At 41.9% G+C, this 20,644-nt stretch overlaps 1 protein-coding gene across 1 annotated transcript in view; it reads right to left on the reverse strand.

The window, feature by feature from the left end:
* The window catches only part of LOC138588176 (VPS10 domain-containing receptor SorCS1-like), a 63,866-nt gene that overhangs the window by 10,685 nt on the left and 32,537 nt on the right, over nt 1-20,644 (reverse strand). The window contains exons 6-23 of the mRNA XM_069658084.1: nt 20,329-20,393; nt 19,758-19,876; nt 19,332-19,421; nt 18,313-18,492; nt 15,735-15,881; nt 13,740-13,842; nt 13,415-13,491; nt 12,702-12,793; nt 12,448-12,555; nt 12,027-12,144; nt 11,730-11,863; nt 9,256-9,369; nt 7,278-7,449; nt 6,818-7,004; nt 5,606-5,739; nt 5,374-5,497; nt 2,949-3,061; nt 2,001-2,135 (exon numbers count right to left, since the gene is read on the reverse strand). Of these exons, the coding sequence (XP_069514185.1) occupies nt 2,001-2,135; nt 2,949-3,061; nt 5,374-5,497; nt 5,606-5,739; nt 6,818-7,004; nt 7,278-7,449; nt 9,256-9,369; nt 11,730-11,863; nt 12,027-12,144; nt 12,448-12,555; nt 12,702-12,793; nt 13,415-13,491; nt 13,740-13,842; nt 15,735-15,881; nt 18,313-18,492; nt 19,332-19,421; nt 19,758-19,876; nt 20,329-20,393 (2,212 nt within the window). The remainder of the gene's footprint in view (nt 1-2,000; nt 2,136-2,948; nt 3,062-5,373; nt 5,498-5,605; nt 5,740-6,817; nt 7,005-7,277; nt 7,450-9,255; nt 9,370-11,729; nt 11,864-12,026; nt 12,145-12,447; nt 12,556-12,701; nt 12,794-13,414; nt 13,492-13,739; nt 13,843-15,734; nt 15,882-18,312; nt 18,493-19,331; nt 19,422-19,757; nt 19,877-20,328; nt 20,394-20,644) is intronic.

Raw genomic sequence — 20,644 nt, forward strand, 5'->3', positions numbered from 1 at the left:
CTATAAGTCTGGTTCTGCTTGAGGTTTCTGCCACTGTTGCAAAGTAGTTGCTCATGGTGGATTAATGGGGGGTCTGTCTAAATAATATAACAAACAGAATACAGTATTGACCTGCTTATTTTTCAAAAGCGTATGATTTGGCACTATATAGATAAAATAGATTGATTGAAGAGGCTGCAAGGTGCAGTGGTTAGTGCTGTCGCCTCACAGCTAGAAGGTTCCTAGTTCGAGTCCCGGTTCGGACGAAGTGGGCCTTTCTGTATGGAGTTTGCATGTTCTCCCCGAGCATGCGTGGGTTCCCTCTGGGTACTCCGGCTTCCTCTCGCAGTCCAAAGACATGCTCGTTAGATTCACTGGTGCCCTTAAGTGTGAGTCTGAGCATGAAAGGTTGCCTCTCTCTATAGGAGCTTTCCTACCAAAAGTTCCAGGAACTTCTCTTCAAGGAACTAAATAGTTCCTGTGGCCCATTGTTGTCTGCATTTCCACAGTGGACTGAAGTCTGGGGAAGATTATGCAAATCAGGCCAATGACGTAAGGAGAAGCAATAAAAGTAACTGCACTACACCGCCAGTCCAGTAGGCGGCGGTAAGAAGAAGATGAAGACCATACAACAAAGATGATACCATAAAACGTGACGAACGGGCAGGTATCATCATTTGTGCGACACTGCAGTTAGCCTGTTAGCATGGAGGCGATTCAACTAACGTCGGCCCATCTGTCGTAGGCTTTCTTCTCTGGCTCCATCTCAAAGCACGGTGATAACAGCGAGCTACAGTCTTTTAATAGTGTTGGATGAAATAAAACGCTGCGAGTATTCGACCAATCAGCAGCGATCAGCACTGCAGGTCCCGCCTTGAAAGTTCCTGGACCTTTGGAAAGTACTATTTAGTGGGTGAATCAGTTACCCCTGGGACTAAATCTAGACTCTGGTTCCTGCTATCGACACGCACAGAGTTCCTCAAAAGGTTACTAGTTCCTGAGGAAAATTCCTGCAGTTGAAAAGCACCTTAAGTGTCAGCCCTGTGACTGACTGGCAGTCAGTCCAGGGTGTACCCCACCTCTCACCCAATGACAGCTGTGATAGCCCCCCGGGATCCTGAACAGCATAAGCGGTATAGATAAAGGATGGATGGATGATAAAAGATCAAACCTTATTTTAAAACATATATAAAATTAAAGACAAAAGACATCTTGTTTCATTATTATACAGTGTGACACAAAACTTTAAAACTTTACTTGACATCCTTAATTAGAAATTGGAGAAAAAAACTAACTAACTAATAATTGGTAAAGATTGCGGTGTTTTTTTACGGTGAAAGACAGATTTCCAAAAGTTTTTAAACAAGACAGTTCTTGGATTTGTCCTTCAACTTTTTCATATTGGGAAGAGATTGCAAAAGGGATGATGAAAATATCCGGAATAGAAGTTGTTGCATTACATCAGGGTCAGATCCTGGATAAACTCTGGGCTCAGGATAATTTTGGCTCGGAGCGAGAGAGCTATCACGCACACGGCTGCAGGCAAATCCTCCAACACAAAATGTCCGGACTGCAAATGTCCATGAAATGAATTGTGAGGAGAAAAGGACCTTTAGCCCTAACACTGCAACATAAACAACATGCTAAATGCTGGAAACGTGCCTATAAGATGTAACCTACTATACATGTTAGAATGAGACGTATGTAGATCCACTTAGTAAGCTTGAAAATAAAGCTGCGAATCAAAGGGTAAAACACATCAATAGATAAATAAACCTTCTGGTGAGCTTAAACATAATAAAACATGTCTCTTTTTATCACAACAGCAGAGCTAAAACAAATAACTCAACAGTGTTTTATCAAAGTAAAGGACATATTCCCGTGAGACGTTCTCTCTGGAGACGCTCTCTTGACTTCCTCGGCTTCTTTTGTGCTGTTTTAATTATCCCAAAAGGAAAAAAAAAAACACATTATACTGAGCATCTGCCAGGAGCCATTAAAATGATTTGACGAGACGGTACCTGATCCAGGTGGGCCCACTTTTCATCCATGGGTCCGTGTCTCTGCCTCTTCTCGGGCACGATGAATATCTCGGCGGTTGTTGGTAAACCTGGGAGCACCGAGACCAGGAGCTGATCCTCGCTGATTCCTGTGACCTTTAATAAGAAACAAGAAAGGTTTTTAATTCACGCTGCTCGAGGTGATACACTGAAAAGTGATCAGGTGTCGCCTTTTTTAATAAGTAAATAATGATGCGTCATATTGTGTTTGCCTAAGCAGCCGTCACTGTCAGCATGTAATGCATGGATTCACGGAAACATGCAAGCTCAATTTGACAGTCTTTGGTAAAGGCCAGGGCTTTTAGTGCATTTATGCCGTAACCAGAGGTCTCTTGTCAGTTTCCTGGTGTAAACCGAGGTAATATCTGACAGGACAGAAGGTCAAAGTGGATGTTTCATACTGAGGGCAACCGTAGGATATATATAGAGCTCAGTATCCAGGTCTTTTACATAACCTGGTGCGTCTCTGACATCCGCACAGCGTCTGAGAGGGGGAAACTAGACGTACTTAACCGCAGTTAGACTCTCTTCACTCAAGGTTTTAGTCTTCAGGCGGTGGCATTCAGCTCTTTGGAGTGCAAATGGCAACTGTCCTTTAATGCCCTTTAGTGTTTTGACAAGTTCAGTTCAAAGCTCGAGCTGGTAATAATGATGTCGGGTGATGAGCCGTGTCAGCGCGTGGAGGTTAACAACTAATTACACAGCAAGTGAGGTCAAAGACACTGGAATAAGTGGAGTGCAACGCCTGACACAAAAGCACATGCACACATTATGAATGCAGAGGAACCCAGAATGGAAATGTCATGGGCTCACTTAGGCAGACGCTTGGGGGTTCTCTCTGCAGGCGAGAGCAAAGCTGCTAATTGACACAATCTGAATGAGCTCAGTCCCGATTCGAACGATACAGACCTGAACGGCGCAGCTCTTCACCACTCTGCCGATGTCCTCCCTCCACTCGGACACCCCCGGGTTCATCTCGTCCAGATTAGAAGAGAAGGCCAAAACGTGGGAGCGAAAATAATCTGAAACGCAGGCAGAAATCGAATTCAGACCCTGATGTACTTCCTCTGTCTAATAGAATAATCAGATACTTCACACAGCCATTATAAGGCCACCTAAGAGGAGTTCATTCTTTATCAGACAATATGGAGTCTTGGCTTTAACGGCTGTGTGTGATTGCCAAATTGAAATTGACAGGGATGACTGGACGTGTTTCTCATTGTTCGTCAATTTTCATTTAATTTATGACTTTGGTAAATCATTATAAGGACGCTGCACAAAAGATATTATAACCCAAAAACAATCTACAAGATGAACGAGGAGATGTCTCGGCCAAAAATCTTGCGTTTATATTTTGGTCCTTCTGACTTCACTCTGCATCATTATTTCCTGCTTAATCCTTATATCTGTTAATTAGGTAGTAAGATATATATCGATCTCGCTCTATTGGCAGCCAGAAAACACACTGCTATTAAGTGGAGATCTACTTTTACTCAACTCTTTCATCAGCATCAAACAGAAACACCAGGGATTATTATAAGACAGCATTTTTAATATACATTCTGATTAAGGGAAACGTTTAGAAACAATTGGAAGCTTGATATTTTAGTTGAATGTGCGTCTGTGTGAAGATCTGCTCATGAATTCCCTTTGACAGACCCTGTACATGTTATGTTAGGTCATGTTAAACGTGTCTTTTGAGGGCTGGTTTAAAGAAGCTGTAATTCCTTAATAGGTTTAATGACCTTGGGTATGTATCAGTTTTATATTGCATAGGATTTGTCTTTAATTAATACAAAAAAGCACTCTTAAAAAGGCCTAGCAAGGAAGGTTCCTTCTTGACCGTGGAAATCGCAGCTTTTGATGCACACAGTAGATCAGATTCTTCATCGTCCTTTCCAGTAAATGTGTTGCCACAGTCTGTGGGAACATAAAGGAACATAACATAACGACATGACACATAAGAGTGCTTCCCCCCCTTCAGTTACTCGGTGGTGTTGTTTGAAGTGATAATCTCAAAGATTTTTATCTAAACAAATGTCTGTTAAGTCACTATCTATCACCGAATGAGTTAACACAATGGTGATTGAGCCTATGGCCCACTGATGAAAGCCTTTGACTTTGCAGTATTACAGACTGGGTGTCTGTGGTGACTTTCATGGAAAAAATCACAAGCCGCGACCAGTTAGTGACGTGTTTTCCATCAGCCAGCAGTGGTTGGTCTGCCAGAGAGGGTAGGCGGAGCTAAGCGGCTGCTTTTCCGGTCTCTGCAAGTGTTGTGAGTAAACAGTAATCTACTATGGCTGAACAAACAAAGAAAAGATCGATGACTACAGATACAACTCCAAAAATAAGTGAAAATCCAAAGAAAAAATTTGACGCTCAGATGAAGGCAAACAGTCTAAAAAGCAAAGCGACCGTCAGCGAGGAAAATCAAGAGTTACAACCGGAGCCAACCGTGGACGTCACACACGCAACACTGTCTGGATATCTGGGAAGTGTGCTCCCGCAATTACTGTTTATCCGTCAAAGAGAACGAAACTGAGATCTTCGAGATTAGCACTTTAATTATACTGTGACGGAGGGAACAAAACTCCTGCCATAGTCCTGTATCTGCGACCTGATGGAAGCAGTGTGAAGGATGAATTGAGCGGGTGTTCAGGGTCACGTGCAATGATATGTGCTCTGTGTGTGATGGCTTTGCTATTTGAGGGCGGTCTGTGAGGTTGGGGGTGGGGAGGCCAATTATTTTGGAGGCGGTTTGTGTAATACGTATGAGTTTGTTCTTATTGGCGACAGTTACTACAATTTCAAAAAGGAGCAGCTTGTTAGGCGACAACAGAATCAGCTATCTAAATTCTCAAAGTTTGAACTCATTTGCCTCCAGAGCTGCGTCTTTCTGTTCAAATCACAGTAACTTCTGTTGGTGAAAACTAGGTTCTCCTCTAGGATTGCTGTCTACGGGCAACAGTTACATTAATCGGCACAGAGGGCCCGCCTCTCAATTGATCTGATTGGACAATGGGAGGAAACACGAATAACAACGGAAGCTTTTCTCCTCTGAGACGCTTCCTGTCTTTAGAAAACACTGCAGAAACTGCACTCCGTCCATTTGTTATGGGATACGTGATAACAACTGCCCGTCACCATGGCAACAAAGCAAACTCCAACCGCTTTTGAAGGCCACATAAGCTCCACAACAAGCAACCAGACAAAAAGTTCTCAAGGTTTCCAAAAAGTATTGATTCAAACTCAATTTATTCTTGTTGTTACTCTATGTGGAAGCTGTTCAACAACCGAAATTCAAAAAAAAGTGAGAAGAAATGTGCTTCACCATAAACTGCAATAGTCATCTGGTCTTGATGGACAGTGTTTCCCACTGAAGCCTGGACAACGACAGTGTGACTTCCCTCCATGGAGAAGGTGAAGGACATGGCTCCGTCCAGGGTCACCACAGGCTTAAACGCAAAGAGAGAGAGGGAGAGGGAGATGCGCTGTGATGTGTGAATCTATCGTGTCACTCAGTAAAAAGGCTGCATGGCAGAGAGTAAGAAAGTAAGGCTTACCTCTGTTTTGTTTCCAAACCACCAGTAGTAGGTGACCGTCCCCACGTTGCTGGGGCGTAACGCAGTCGTGAGGTTTACCGCTTTGTTCTTGACGACCACTGACGGAGCCGAGAGCTGGACCTGCTCAAGCTGACCTTTAGGGAGAAATCACACAAACAACACATTTCACCTTTAGTTGAAAAATGACCACACAATGCTGCCATGCGGTTTATAATTCACACACATTCAGCCATGTTTTAGCACAGCATCGACAGCCTGGCACACGCTGAGCGTATAGACTGTGGGGAGGTTGAGAGCTCTGCAGGAGTGGTTTGACAAGTATGTGTGGATGTTCTGAAAACGTCACGTTTGGTATCCATCATAATGAGCTGGATTCAAAGTGATCACATCTGATCATCTCTGTAAATGAAGAGAGCACAGACAGACTTCAGGGCTCCGCGAGTGAGTGACACTCCAAACTTTGGATGTATCTTCAGCTACTCTGAGGCTGTTGGATGTTATCATCTATGTGCATGACTATAGCTTTTAATATAGTAACTTTATATGCACTTTAATGAAGATTCTGCAGTTCATAGCAAGTTCACTTTATCATGCGGTAGGAGAGAGGCACTGTAAGCCTGTTAATCATCATGTATGAACAGTGGCAGACTCAGGCTGTCTGTACGGCAGCCTATAAGGCTTTGTATCACATTTTCACCACTGAAATGGCACCCAAGAGTTTCGAGTTATTTCTTTTTCTCCACTTGAAGGGCATCACATAGGGTACCTTATCACATTTTGGCTACTTGAATGGCGCCCAAGAGGGGCCTTTATCAAGTTTTCTCCAGTGGAAGGTCACCCAAGAGGGAACTTTTTCACGTTTTCTCCGATCAAAGAACACCCAAGAGGATACTTTATTGCTTGTAATCCACTGGAAGGGCACCCTGGAGGTAACTGCATAGTTTAAATCCATCAAGAAGGCGTCCAAAAGGGGATTTTTTGGGGGAATCGGTGCATCAGAAAGGGTGATTGCCCTACCAGACCTTCCTCGTCCACCAGTGCCTGTAAACAACTCTTTACAGTAAATCCCCCCTTGAAGTAGAGTGGTATACACAATAATTAAAGTAATGCATACAATAATTTAATGAGTGTTCTGATAATAACACATTCAGAACTGATCATACAATTGTTAACATTTTAGCAGCGACTTTTCCATGACTGTGTCAGACTCACAGGAGACGTGGAGGTAGAGTATCACCCTGTCGAAGCCCAGAGCGTTGGCCGCTGTAGCAGACACTTGGTAGATACCGACTTTACTGTAGATATGCTTGACCCCGTCCTCAATGGAGCTTATGTTTACATAAGATATGGTGGTCCCGTCGCCGAAGTCCACTGTTATACTCGTCGTGGAGCTCAGACCCTTCAGAAGGACAACAAAATACCGTCACTCACGCTGCAGCCCCAGATGTTTGTCAGCGTCCTCGCTGACACATAACAGCATGCATTTTCCATAATATCTGCAAGGAGGAGGTCAAGTGTAAATCATGTCACTGCATATTTACTTGACATGCTGGTGCTACAGCGTCTCTGACAGGATCTCACTTTACAGATAAGACTGAAGAAGTAGCATGCAGCCTACAAGCATCCCTCTGTTACACACTGTACTGTTACTTTGTTTGAGGGAAGTCAGCACCTCTTCCAGGAAGACCAAGAAAGTGACATTCCTCCCCAGCGTTGCAACCAGTGTTCCCTCACTGGTGAAGAGCTGGAGGCCCCTGGGTGCCTGACTGGGACACTTCTGTCGCCTGGGGCTGTACTTCAACAGCGTTCCCTCGGTGCAGTTGTTCGACAAAGCCCTGCGATATCTGGAATTCATGAAAGACCCCCCAAAAGACACAAGATGAGCACAGCATGAGTGTTAAAGCAGACATTAAACAAATGCACACACGGGGAGACATTCATAAGAGTATTTGTTTATCATACTCCCACAGCTCAGTTGAATTAGCCTTTTATCAACACCAGCCATCAGTTACAAGTGGGTTACATGTTATCTAACACTATAAATGATGTATAAATGACTATATTAACAATACATGTATATTTGTAAAAGAAACAAGACTATTATTTAATTATATTTAGCTACTTAGGCTGATATTTATTATATTTATTGCCACCACATGGTGTTATTAAGAGTGCTTAAAAACTAATTGGAATCAAGTAGAGCAGCCAAACACTCGTGTAATCCAATTTGTGTTTTGATTTTCCTCCTTAACACTATTTTGTAGCTGTTTATTTGTTTCCAACAAATCTAAAATGCATTTGATAATATTAGCGACTGTACTGTGCTGTACTTGTAACCACATGGGTTACTGATAACTTGCATTTTAAATATGCTTAAATATCCATGTGAAGATGAAAGTGATACTGTCCAAGATTTCAGTTTTGTTCTCTTTGGCGACACCTATGGCGATAAACGGTAATTGCGGGAGCGCACATCCCAGATATCCAGACAGTGTTTAGTGTGACGTCCACTGTTGGCTCCGGTTGTAACTCTTGATTTTCCTCGCTGACGGTCGTTTTCCTTTTTAGACTGTTTGCCTTCATCTTACCCTTGTGTCACCAAACGCCGGTCCTGTCGCCTAGCAACAGGTAGCTACTGTGCTAACTAGCTAGCATAACTAACGTTGAGTAAGTTAACCTATTGTTTAACAGATAATTTGTTTCAAGGGCCCTATCATTCCCTTAAACATGTGTAACGCTATTCGATTGAATTGACACCAAAAACGTTTACATTTAAAAGTGTACTCCTCGGCCGCGTAAAATCTGGCATATCATATGAATATTTGCGCAATGCATCTTGGGATACATTGGGCTGCGAAGGATGCACCCGATGGATCCTTTGCGGCCCGGGAAACGGAGGACGCACTTGTCGGCCGCATCTGAAGGAGCCTTCAAATTGTGGCAGCCTTCGACACGCTTCTGTGACGCAATCGGCCTTCAAATACAGCCTTCAAAGGCTGTGGCTCCTGGATTGGGACACAGCCATAGGCTCAATCACCACTGTATAACCACATTCGGCGATAGAGAGTGACTTAACAGACATTTATTTAAATAAAAATCCTTGAGATTATCCCTATCATGGATAGTGTGACGTGCAAAACATTTTCAGACTGGACAGTGGGGGAAGAAGTATTCAGATCCTTACTTTTAAGTATAAACACAATAGTGTAATAACACTGCATTACAAATAAAGCACTGCTTTCAAATTCCCACTTGAGTAAAGTACATGAAATGTATTGAGCCTAAGACAGTTATCTAAGCAGTTGTTAGGAGAAATGTCTCTTCTGTTGAGCTGCTAAAAACTCAAGGACATCTAAAATACAACAAAAAGCCAAAACAAGATTCTTATTGTGGCAAATCAAAAACGCTCACAATCACTGGCTGAGTCTGTAAAAACGTGTTCAATGTTTGTAAAGTAAAGTCTTTATTTGAAAAGCAGCATGTAGCTGTAGCTTTCAGAATGTTTTTGTGAGGTAAAAAAAGGACAATTATTACCTTTTTAACTTTGCAGAAAACAGTTATATTCCAGTTAAGTACTTAAAACAAAAGCTAATATACTTAGTCACTGCAGAATAGCCAGGCCTGCTTGTGCCAATACAAATGAATTGTACCCAGTGGTGTTGAGGAAGCTGTCTCCGGTGATGCAATCTCTGGATGTTGCCGAAGGAACGAACCAGAAAGACGGAGTGCAGCTTCCATCGATCTGCCTCTCAAAGCCGTAGTCACTGTTTCAGATGGAACAACAAGTACAGACAAAGGGGGTGTAATTGGGATTAGTTATAACTTATTTAAAATATCAAATATAATCACACAGCTCAAACAGAATCATACACAGCAGAGGTGTTCCAGGCTGAGGAAACTCGACACAGCACAGCAGCGCGGCGTGTTTGAGATTTGATGTTTTATGTATCAAACTCCTGAAGCAGAGAAGGCATTGTGCGTGTTCGCTCGCTCTACAATTACTACCTTGGCAGAGTCAGAGGGATCTGTCAGATCCCTGTCATTATGATCAGGGAAACACAGTCTCAGGAGCCAGAGTTGGAAAGTTTAATAAGTCTTATCGTAATTACGTGGTGTTAAGCTTGTTTAATATAGCAGTGAGTGCTGCTCAGTTAGCACCAGAGAGATCAGAGAGATAAAAGAAAGTATGAGACAGAGCGGAGTGACGTACAAGAGGTTTTGACTCGTTAGACAGAGAAAAATATTATATAGCAGGGGAATTATAACAATGATTGTTAGAGCTAGACTTCAATGTTTTCAGTAATCTCTCTGTTCATTTGTGTTGTGCGTTAATGTTTTGTCAAATTATGTTGTCCAAATATTTCAATGCTAATTATACAGTAGTTAAAATGAACAAAAGTACTAATTGCAATGTTTGTTTGAATTGTGTCTCGATCAATAAATTAATCATAAAGCAACTTTATTCATCCAACAACGGCAAGTTTATCATGGAGCTGATTTAGCTTAGCGGTTAAAGTCTGGGCCCCACGTTTAGAGGCACAGTCTTTGATGCAGCGGCCACGGGTTCAACTCCAACCCTCGGCCCTTTGCTATAGGTCAAATCAACTCACGGACTCACAGACTTTCAGGTGCGTTCCCGGTAAGTGTGTGAGTGCTTAGTGCTGTCCCACTGCCAAATCATCAAGTGCCGAAGGGCTCTGATGCGGACTTTTCAACTCCAAATTGTGGACTTTCCGTGAGTCCACATATATGCACTTTCCTTTGGTAGTTACCCAGGGTTCATAGCCAACTTGGTGACGTGTACAAACGTGATTGTCCAGCCCCCCACTAGATGTTAACAAATGGTTGTATATTGAAGTAGTATTAAATTGGATGTTAAGTTGGAATTAAAAAAAACTAAATCTAAACAAAGCAAGCATGGACGGTGACTCGCATTTCTGGCTTTTGATACTAAAATATGTAAATAATGTAATAATGCCTTTTTTTTCTAATTTCTACTAACATCTTGTTTCTAGGCAACATTTGATGCCATAATCGTGTGTCCCATTGCTGATTAGTATGCAGTTCTCGAACCCTCACAGAGTCGTGCACTCACACACTGCACGCCTGAGGTCATTAAAGTCTGTGAGGGTTCAGTGCTTGGGCTTCAGGGTGGACTGAGATTTGGCCATTCATTGTCCTCTAAATAAAGGCAAAAATAGCAACAATGTGCAATTTATTGATACTGGGTTACTGATTGTAACCACAATCTTAAAGGAGCAATACGCCACGAGAAAAAAACCCTCTCAGTCAAAGCTGGTGTTCTCTGTAATTAATAAAAGCAATACTATTTGAAATAGGTGCCATAGACGTGGAGAAAGCTGTACAAACAGCTTGTGGTGTCCCCCATACTACATTCCTACAACATCCAGGGTGCATTGCGCCCCTCCCTCTGAAAGGAACGGCCCAGCGAGAGACGCTGGAGTGAAATACTACTGTTTTTTTGCTGCAGGCAACGGCTCAGAGCGTTACGGAATCCAAAATATGACAAGAACATACCCGTGGATTGTCTAAATAAATCTTCAGGTCTGCAGTCTACATTTCAAACCGGAAGATTTTGAACGACACACGACATCGGAGGCGGGCGTCCTAGATTGAGGAAGTGTAGTTTGGCGAGCTCCCTGGCCTCCGCCAGATGACGTGTTTTACGTCGTCTGGCGGAGGTTTTCCAGGGCCCATTGGAGAAGCGGATAGCATCCTCCCAAAGCACAGAGCCAAATTGCATTTTTTTCCCTCCCATAATGGCATTAGCCCCCCATAATAGCATGATAGGACTGAGGTTGAAAATCAGCGAACTGGCCCTTTAATATCAATATCACTCGATAAGAGTTTCAGCAACTGACATACAATTAATCAAGTCAATTTTCCCATGCATTCATATAAGCCTCAATGAGAGTGAACTGTGAGATCCTACAGAAAGATAAGAAATATGAATAACAAGTTGTGAATTATAAAATATAAAGCTTCAAACACTGCTCTTGTTGTGCCTTAGGTTTGCCTCGCAGACTCAGCCTCTGGAGACTGATAAAGCGTTGTGCACTGGCTTAATGAAGTGAAAGGAGTAGCTGCAGAGCAGGGAACTCACCACTCAAAGTCTGCCTCTGTGCACGGGCAGGGATCTGACATCTGGGAGATATACTGATCTCTGGCCTTGACACACTGAACGTTTGCTTTCAGCTTCTGGAAGATTCTCTTCATTCCCATGATGCACACTTCGTCCTGTGATGCATAATGGATCAAAAACATTTCAGACGTTCTTATTATTTTTTTTGTGCCATCTGGCTTTTCATTGTGCGGCTGAATCAAAGGGATTCAGTGGAGTTTAATCAGTGACAAGAATTCTCATGTTAGAAACAGTCAAGTAGCAGCAGGATCCTCTTACCCCATTGTGTAACTGCCATGTCAGATAATCCTCAGATGTGCAGCGTCGTTGGAAAATGGACCGGAAGTCAATTTTGACAAGCTGCCACTCAGATCGATGACTGAAATGACCAAATATTCTGCAAAAACAAGTCACAAAAAACCACGGAGGATACGGGTCAGGTTGAAGAAATATAACAACCTGTACTATGAAACCTTCCCTTTGCTAAATTCATGCTCTGACTTTGATCCATGTCCCTCTGTGAGTTAGGAAAACTCCTCTACATCTCCGGCTTATAAAACCCTTTTCAAACGCACATTTAATTAACTCAAAAATATTTATGTAACCTTGTAAGTCTTCATCTATTTGACATATAATTATCCAGTGCTGTGATTAACAAACTAGAGACATTTCAGCTCTTTATGTTCCCTTTATATCTTACGTCATTATGAGGGTGTCCTCTCCAGGCTCCCCGAGCACCCCATCTACATAGAGTGGTGAGGAGGTGAAGCTATATTTGTCCCAGTTTCTGCCCTCATCAAAACTCAGCCTGAGGGAGAAAACAATGGTTAGATCACAGACAGACCAGCCACACGTAAGTAAGAAAAGCCTCAACAAGAAAATATTCTCAGTCCCTGTTTTCAAAGATAGAGTATAGTCTCTAAAACGATGTGCTACATCCTCGGAGAGGCTTACCAAATATGTCTAATTGGCAGAGGTGTGTGTCGTATGGCCACCAGGGATCCTCCTTGATTCAGGAAAAACACGCTGTACTCCTCCTGGAAGACCTGCAGACACAGCCAGCTTCACTTTATCACAGCAGAGAAAACTATACATAAAGCATGCACTAGTGACAACATAGGGAACATGGATACTCACACCTACACACTGAACAAGAAGAAACCTCGGCTGCTCTTTGCACAGGAGTCTCAGTTGTGTGAATAAACAAATGCATCAAGCAAGTGTTGCTCGCTTTGTTGGTTTGAGGAGTTTTTAAGCCGACGGCAATACTCAGTGTGCTCTTTTTGGTTTATCTGTTTTACAGATCAGAGATGCACATGTCTCACACAAGGCTGTATGTCAAACCTCAATTTCTTATTCCTCTGCAACTGTGGGGAAACACCAAAAGCTAAAAAGTGAGAGCTGAAAGTTGGCATTGAAAGCAGAGTCAGGTTCTGTGTTTTTCCACCCATTCTTTATTCAGATAATGCCTGAATGATGTCGTGTTTTTTCCATTATGTTCTGTATTATATTGAAATGTCAAGGCACAGGCCTTCTATCACGTTCTCTGGATAACAAGAAAATGTGACATACTATGCGTGTCCGATAAGTAATGCTGCAGATTTGCAGGTATTGTTGCAGGGCCAGTATAGGAGGATTTACATGCAGAGCCAGTTCTCATACTGTACCTCTTTCCAGGTGTTTCCAGCATCAGATGTGATGAAAATACTGACATTAGAACTCGTCAGCTCAGGTCCAACCACACCTGCACACAAAAGTTAGGAGAGCACTGTTTTAAATCTTCATTGTTTGAAGCACGTCACTTAAAGACGCTAAATCAGTGAAGTATATTGTTTTCATTGGAGGAGATAAATTGGATTTTGTTTTGTAAAATGCTGCCAGGAGACAAAGAAGGAGCTGGGAACAGAACTTAAGAACCGAGAGCGATATGACTGAAAGTAAATAACAGTGTGGATGTGAAAATCGAAGGTGCAAATCAAATAATCTCCTCACCTGATGCTATTATAATTCCTGGAGCTGTATCTTTGCTGACAATGTTTCCCGAGGTGTAAGGATTCTCTGACACATGGAGGTGGAGATGTAAGGAGCAGTAAGGCTGCGAAACACAAAGCTGATTAGTTTGCTGCAGTCATAATGTTAGAATGAAAGGTTTCATCATTACTGCCCTGAATTAATTGTGAATATATTATTATTATTAGACATTTGCTAATTATCTAATTGTTAACTATGGAAATATGTTAAAGAGGGGGTATTATGCTGTTTCACAATGTTGTATGTCCAGACTAAACGTGCGTAAAGTTTCAAATCTGTAGGTTAAAGTATGTTGGAGTAATCCCCAGGCTTCTCAGCTCAGTCTGCAGGCTGCTGTGGATGCCAGGTTTCACACCGTTTTTTCTGTACGCTGCACTTTGTGGCCTCAGCAGGCTTCGGAGAGCTGGCCAATCAGAAGGAAGCAAGCTTGTAGGGGCGGGGTTTCTTAAAGGGACAGAGCTGATTGTATGAGGGCCTGCACAGAGCACCAGTGAAAGAAAAATGAGTTTTTTTAACTGTAAATTATGCTAAGCTACTCCACAGTATCACAGAGTGAAATATGAAGCTTGAAATTAGCATAACACCCCCTTAACTGATTGTTCAACTGTGATGGCAGAGAAATCTGGGACAGGAAGTATACACATTACCATATACACAACATGCACCATCAATTTCAATATAAAAGTCCTTATTTAGGCTAATGCTCAAAAACCAAGTACACCAAAATGTGGATTTTCATTTATTTCTAGTTGAAGAAATGATCTGCTATTAAATAAAGTTTTTCTTGCCGCCGTATACAGAACGTTTTCTTTTAATATTATTATTGTCTTAGTTCAATAAATCATGTGTTGTCTTTGTAATTATATCAGTTGTTATAATGGCATTCATTGTGTCAGTGTCTGCTAAATGAAATAGTAACAGTGTAACATATACATTCACAATCCTTACTATTCTAAATCCTAACTATTAAAAGACTGACAGTGCCAGCACGACCACTACTACCACTAAAAACAATGGAACAGAGTTAATACAAGTTTAAAGATATAATCTCGAAGTTTTCACTTTTGTTCTATTTTTGTTTAGTTTTGCACCTTATGGTGATAAAGGGCAATTGCAGGCGTATATGTCCCAGATAACCAGACGTCTACTGTTGGCTCTTTTTGTCACAGTTGTAACTCTTGATTTTCCTCGCTGACGGTCGCTTTCCTTTTTAGACTGTTTGCCTTCATCTGAGCGTCCAATTTGTTTCTTTTTCTTTGGATTTTCACTCATGTTTGAAGTTGTATCTGTAGTCATCGACCTTTTCTTTGTTTGTTCAGCCGTAGTAGATTACTGTTTACTCGCAACACTTGCAGAGACCGGAAAAGCAGCTGCTTAGCTCCGCCTACCCTCTCTGGCAGACCAACCACTACTGGCTGATGGAAAACGCGTCACTAACTGGGCGCTGCTTGGGATTTTTTTCTGCGAAAGTCACCACAGACACCCAGTCTATAATACCGCAAATGCAAAGGCTTTCATCAGTGGGCCACAGGGTCAATCACCATTGCATTTGGTGATAGTGACTTAACAGACCTAACAGAATTTAAATGAAAATCAAGATTATATCTTTAAGTTAACTTAAGATTCAGTATATATTTCAAGGACAGTTGTGTTAAATTAGTGGCAGGAAGTCTGTGCCCTCTCTTAAAGTCAGTTTTATTTGTACAGTCATGTACCACAAGCTCTTCTAACAGGTCTTTACAGCAAAGGACAGCCTCTATCCTTAGACACCTGACCCTTCAGGTATATCAGATAAATTGAAAAGTCTCTTCAGTTACTGACATATTCTGAGCTGTGTCGGAGTGATTCACGGCTGTCTGCCCTCTTTAGCCCTGGTGAGCTGAATCCGCTGAAGTATTTGTTTGAGCAGATAATGAAAATCCAAATAACTTTATCTCTTGTCAGTGGCCCACTTACTTGTTCACAATAGACCTTGTTTCCCTGGAGATCGGTTGTTGGAGCCTGAAGAAGGCGCCAGTCTCTCCCCTTGTTGTATGTGATATAAGTTTTCACTTGGTTCTCAACAACTTTATTTGACAGGAACACCCCTTTAATCCCAGCAACCTGCAAACATGAGAGAGAAAGAGAGAGAGTGAAAGAGCGGTAGGGGGAAAATAACAAAAAAGGGAGAAAAAAAAAAACTGTGAATAATTCAGACTTAAGTAAAGCTGAAGGCCTAGTTCGGAGAGGAAGGGATGTCTGAAAGTGATAGTTTTTCTGACAGGGAGCACTGTTTTAGACCATCTGTAGGACTCTGCAGAATCAAAACAACATATGGCGCAGCCCTGAGATATTTCTTCCTCTTTGTTTTTATGCGGGCAGAGATGCACGCTCGTGTGCAGCCATCACTTCAGTTCACATTTCTCCTCCACTTAAAAGGCTTAAATCAATCGTCACAGGAAGAACAACTGTTTCATGTCTCCCACTGGTCGGGTCATTGCAGCTAAATATTTCCAGGCATTAAATGTGAGTGTGGGTCAGTGAGCAGCAAGAGTAACAAATGCTGATGGCTTTCTAAGGTGTGCGTTTGCAACAATGTGATGCTTTTACTGCTGGCTGCGGATGAGGTTAATCCAGAGTGATGAATGCATGTGCAGTCACTGCAACCTTGTAGCACCTCTGTCCACACAGATATAACATGTCCAGTGCACGAATTAAACCTGCTATTTTGCATGTATTGAGACTGTGGTGTTAAAGTGACGCTGGTGTTTCCTAAATTTGTGCGTGGATAGTAGAATATCGTAAGAATGAAGGGACTAAATGCTCTTTTGCGTGACTGTTTGACATGAGAGAGATAATAAAAGCAGGCAGGGAGGGAGTATGAGAGAGAGGCTGCAGAATAAAATGCAATGTAGCAACATCTGTTCCATTATGTGAAGACATCCAAGACAACTGAAGGCAGGGTACACTTAAGGAAAACATGACAGAAAATCAAGACTCACTCTGAGAAAAGTTTTAAGCTGTCTGTTTGTACTCGACTTGTCAGAGTTTGTTTAATTGTTGAAGAAAGTTTTGTATGGTGCTCTTACTTGAAATTCATTTGGTGAATGGGAACTTTTTTTTTTTTTGCATGTTGTCCCCTTGTTGCACCAGTGTATCCTCATGGTAAAAGACATTACATTTAGGTGGATTGGAGACTCTAAATTGCATGTGATTGCGATTTGTGCCTTTGGAGGACGCTATCCGCTTCTTCAGTGGGCCCTGGAAAACCACCAGACTACGTAAAATGTGTCATCTGATAGAGGCCAGGGAGCTTGCTAAACTACACTTCCTCAATCTAGGACGCCCGCCTCTGATGTCATGTCTCGTTCAAAATCGTCAGGTTTGAAATGTAGACTGCAGACCCGAAGATTTTTAAGACGATCCACCTGTTTTTCTCGTCGTATTTCGGATTGGCTCTGAGCCATTGCCTGCAGCGAAAGCAGTAGTATTTCCCTCCAGCGTCTCTCACTGGGCCGTTCCTTTCAGAGGGAGGGGCGCAATGCACCCTGGGTATTGTAGGAATGTAGAATGGGCAAAACCACAAGCTTTTTGTACAACTTTCTCCACAGCTATGATGCAAATTTCAAATATAATTTCTTCTATCAATTACAGAGAACACCAGCTTTGACTGACAGCGGCTAATTTCTCCTTTTACTTAAGTGTTCATACAGAGAGAAGCATTTTCATCAATAAAGCTGCCCAGTATGTTTCTAATTAATCATCTATATTATGTCAGAAAATAGCCCCCAAACAATAGCCCGCCAATTAATTCCTAAGCTCTTAAGAAGTAATCACCGACTATTTTGCCAGGCAAGTAATGATTAAAGTAATTTATCAGCACAAATCCCTGTAAACTGATGTTTAACAGCTACTCAAATGGGAGAGTGTTTTGCTTGTCCTTGTAGTAACAATTGTAAAGTGAATAGGCGTCTCTAACGGCACCATTGGCTATAGGAATTTAAAGTGTGCAATTTCCATGTATTATAGAAAAAACAATTCATTCATTAGAAGACACATTTCTTTGTTGCAACTCTACTCTGTTGTCAAGAGCTCAAACTCCAAGATAAATTGGCAAACAAACAGAAGCTCAAGCTCAATCTGACCTTGTAAAAGTTTGGCGTTTTGGTTTAAGAGATGATTTTAAAGGTTATGTAATGATCAAAACAGTTGCTGATTGGTTTTTCTACAAATTGATTAACTTCTAACTCAATCATTTCAGCTCTAATTAAAAGAGAAACTGATGTAGGCAGAATTAAAACATCAAGAACATGAAGGCATGAATAAAGAACTGCAGCAAAACTTATAATGATGGCTAATAGAAAATCATTATGCTTGTATAATTACACAAATGATTGCACAAATTAGCCTAGGGAACACTCATGAACATGAAACATCGTCCCAACAACTGAAGCAGTTACACAACAGGGCTAGTTATTTAGGTTGGTCCAGTGTGCCTGAATAACAAGAGGTAACAGGATGACAGCAGCAGCCTAAAAGCACTGTTGCTGCCTACCTCATAGAGGTCGATCATGATGTTGCCCTCGGGTCCTCCGCTGCTCACAACGTCCTCCAGCATCAGGGTGAAGAACAGCCCTCTGGACTCAGACATGTACAGGTTGTACGAGTCATTCTGGTGCCAGTCCTGAATCGCCGCCACCACCTGGTTATCATCTGTGCTGATTATCTGCAAGTCCTGAACACATGACAGTCATGAGGAGAGGCCTCTGTGTGCAACAGCCAGCTAAATAGCCAAAAATTATTTAAAGGAGTTCTATTAATGAAAAAGTGTAGCAGTGTGTGCATAAAGGCCATAGAGCTTGAGCAGCTAGCTTGCAAGCGATTTGTCACTTTTGACAAGATTCAGTCAGGATCAGCAGGGATTAGACCTCAGGCGTTTCATGCCAAGCACTAAAAATGAAGACAGGCTCCATTTAATTTTACAGAATCCTTTATCCGGTGTGAGGCGAGGTGATGTGGGTCCTTCCCGAGGAAACTTTGACGGAGTACATGGATGGATGGATGGATAGATTGATCGAAACAACACCACGGGCACTAAATCTCTCTTGTTGACACGAAACAGCCACTCAAACCACTAGGCCACCCTGCTGGGCTTTTACTGAATGAAAGTCAGGGCCAACACTGCTGTGTGCAAATTCAAATGGACTGTAAGGCTCCAAGAAAATTCTCTGGAACACAAATTGTGCAAGACCAAGTTCTCTATTTTTTTTAAGTAAACATCTTTTGATACAGAAGGGAGGGCAACTGATTAAAAACTAAGCATGGGTTCTGAATAAACACGAGATCTGAAGATATAATTATGCGTAAGCAAATCAGTTTTCAGGAGGGTAATAATGCGGAGTAAACAGTTTAATGGATTTGTCAGCAAACATCACGACTAACTGGCAACAAGCCTACTTAAAATCATTTGAAAGTAAGAGCGTTTCACAGTGAAATGAATGCTGCACTTGCTGCAGATTGCCTCTCTGCATGTGTTCGACTCACCAAACACCGCTCTCTCTGCAGCAATCTTACCTTTGGCAGCGTGTACTTGGGAAGCTTCATCGGGAAGAAAGCATTCCTTTTATAGGACACATAATGGACAGACTGGCCACCTATTGGCACCTGGAAAAGCATCATAATGCAATTTGAAGCTCATCACATTTTAGGTAAATATTCATAAACTTCACTGTGTGCACTAATTGCTGGCAGCATGTTTAAAACAATTAAAACCACCGTCAAAACTCTGAGTTTTCCGCTAATTAGGATGTTTTGCATTATGGCAGAGTTTTAGTATAATACACGACACTGTGATTTCACTTTCATGCCATCCTTTCCCAGGATAATGGCCCCTTTTAGTTAATGAAAAACATGACTGTACATTAAGACACGATCGAATGCAGTGGTTTTACAGCTTTTAATTGTCTTTTAATGAAGCCAGACCTTGTAATAAAAACCCACCTGGATGAAAACGTATTCATCCTGAACCACCAGGGAATTAGGGATGATAAATCCAGGGAAAGGCTTGCCCTTGTTTCCATCAGAGCAGTTCTGAAGTTTACAAGTTATGTACTGTGACCCTGTGGGTAAACAAGAGATGGGTGCTAAAAATATAGCAAAGGGGAAAAACAGCAACTCTCCGTAGCTCAAAATCAAGGTTTAGCATCACTTATGCTGATGGTATTAACTGAGCCATAGAGGCAACATTTTAGAGGCCAATCTTTATCCTCACTAATAGATAAAGTAGATAGTGCTGTCCCAGTGTGTTAGCATCAGCCAAATGAGGCAGTCTCCCCAGGGACAGGGCATTAACACACGAGGCCTTATGCAAGTACCCTCCTCTCTGCACTGTGGCCAAGAACAGAGCCAAGTCACAGCCTGGCCCTTAAAAAATGAATTAGCTTAATCGTATGAGGAGTATCTCTGAAGCCAATTCAAATGGGGAGGTTATTCTTAGTAGGGACACATCTCTGACCAGTTTTTCTTTAGTAAGGTTTAGGATGTTGATACTAAGGTCATTTTCTTTACTCACGTCCGTCAGAGACGCTGATCTCCAGGTGAATCATTCCCTGCTCCTTGTCTAAACCCAGTCTGGACCTGTAACATCGGGACAAGTGTAAGAGAGATCAGTTTTCTGCTTAAGTGTAGATGTCAATTAATAATGAAATCTTCTACCCACATTTAGGTCAGTGGTTCAACCTCTTTGGCCTTTGACCCCTTAAATGGAGCAATATCTCATTTGTTAGCCCTCATCATAGCCTAACTAACATTTATAAGTAGTAGTTGCCGGCACAAGTTGTTCAAATAGATTTTTCTGGCTCACATAAATTAAAAATTAACACATCTAA

Source organism: Semicossyphus pulcher, unplaced genomic scaffold (genome assembly GCF_022749685.1).
Source record: "Semicossyphus pulcher isolate SPU_LCO1_2020_fin unplaced genomic scaffold, fSemPul1.0.p SCAF_12, whole genome shotgun sequence".
Classification (NCBI taxonomy): domain Eukaryota; kingdom Metazoa; phylum Chordata; class Actinopteri; order Labriformes; family Labridae; genus Semicossyphus; species Semicossyphus pulcher.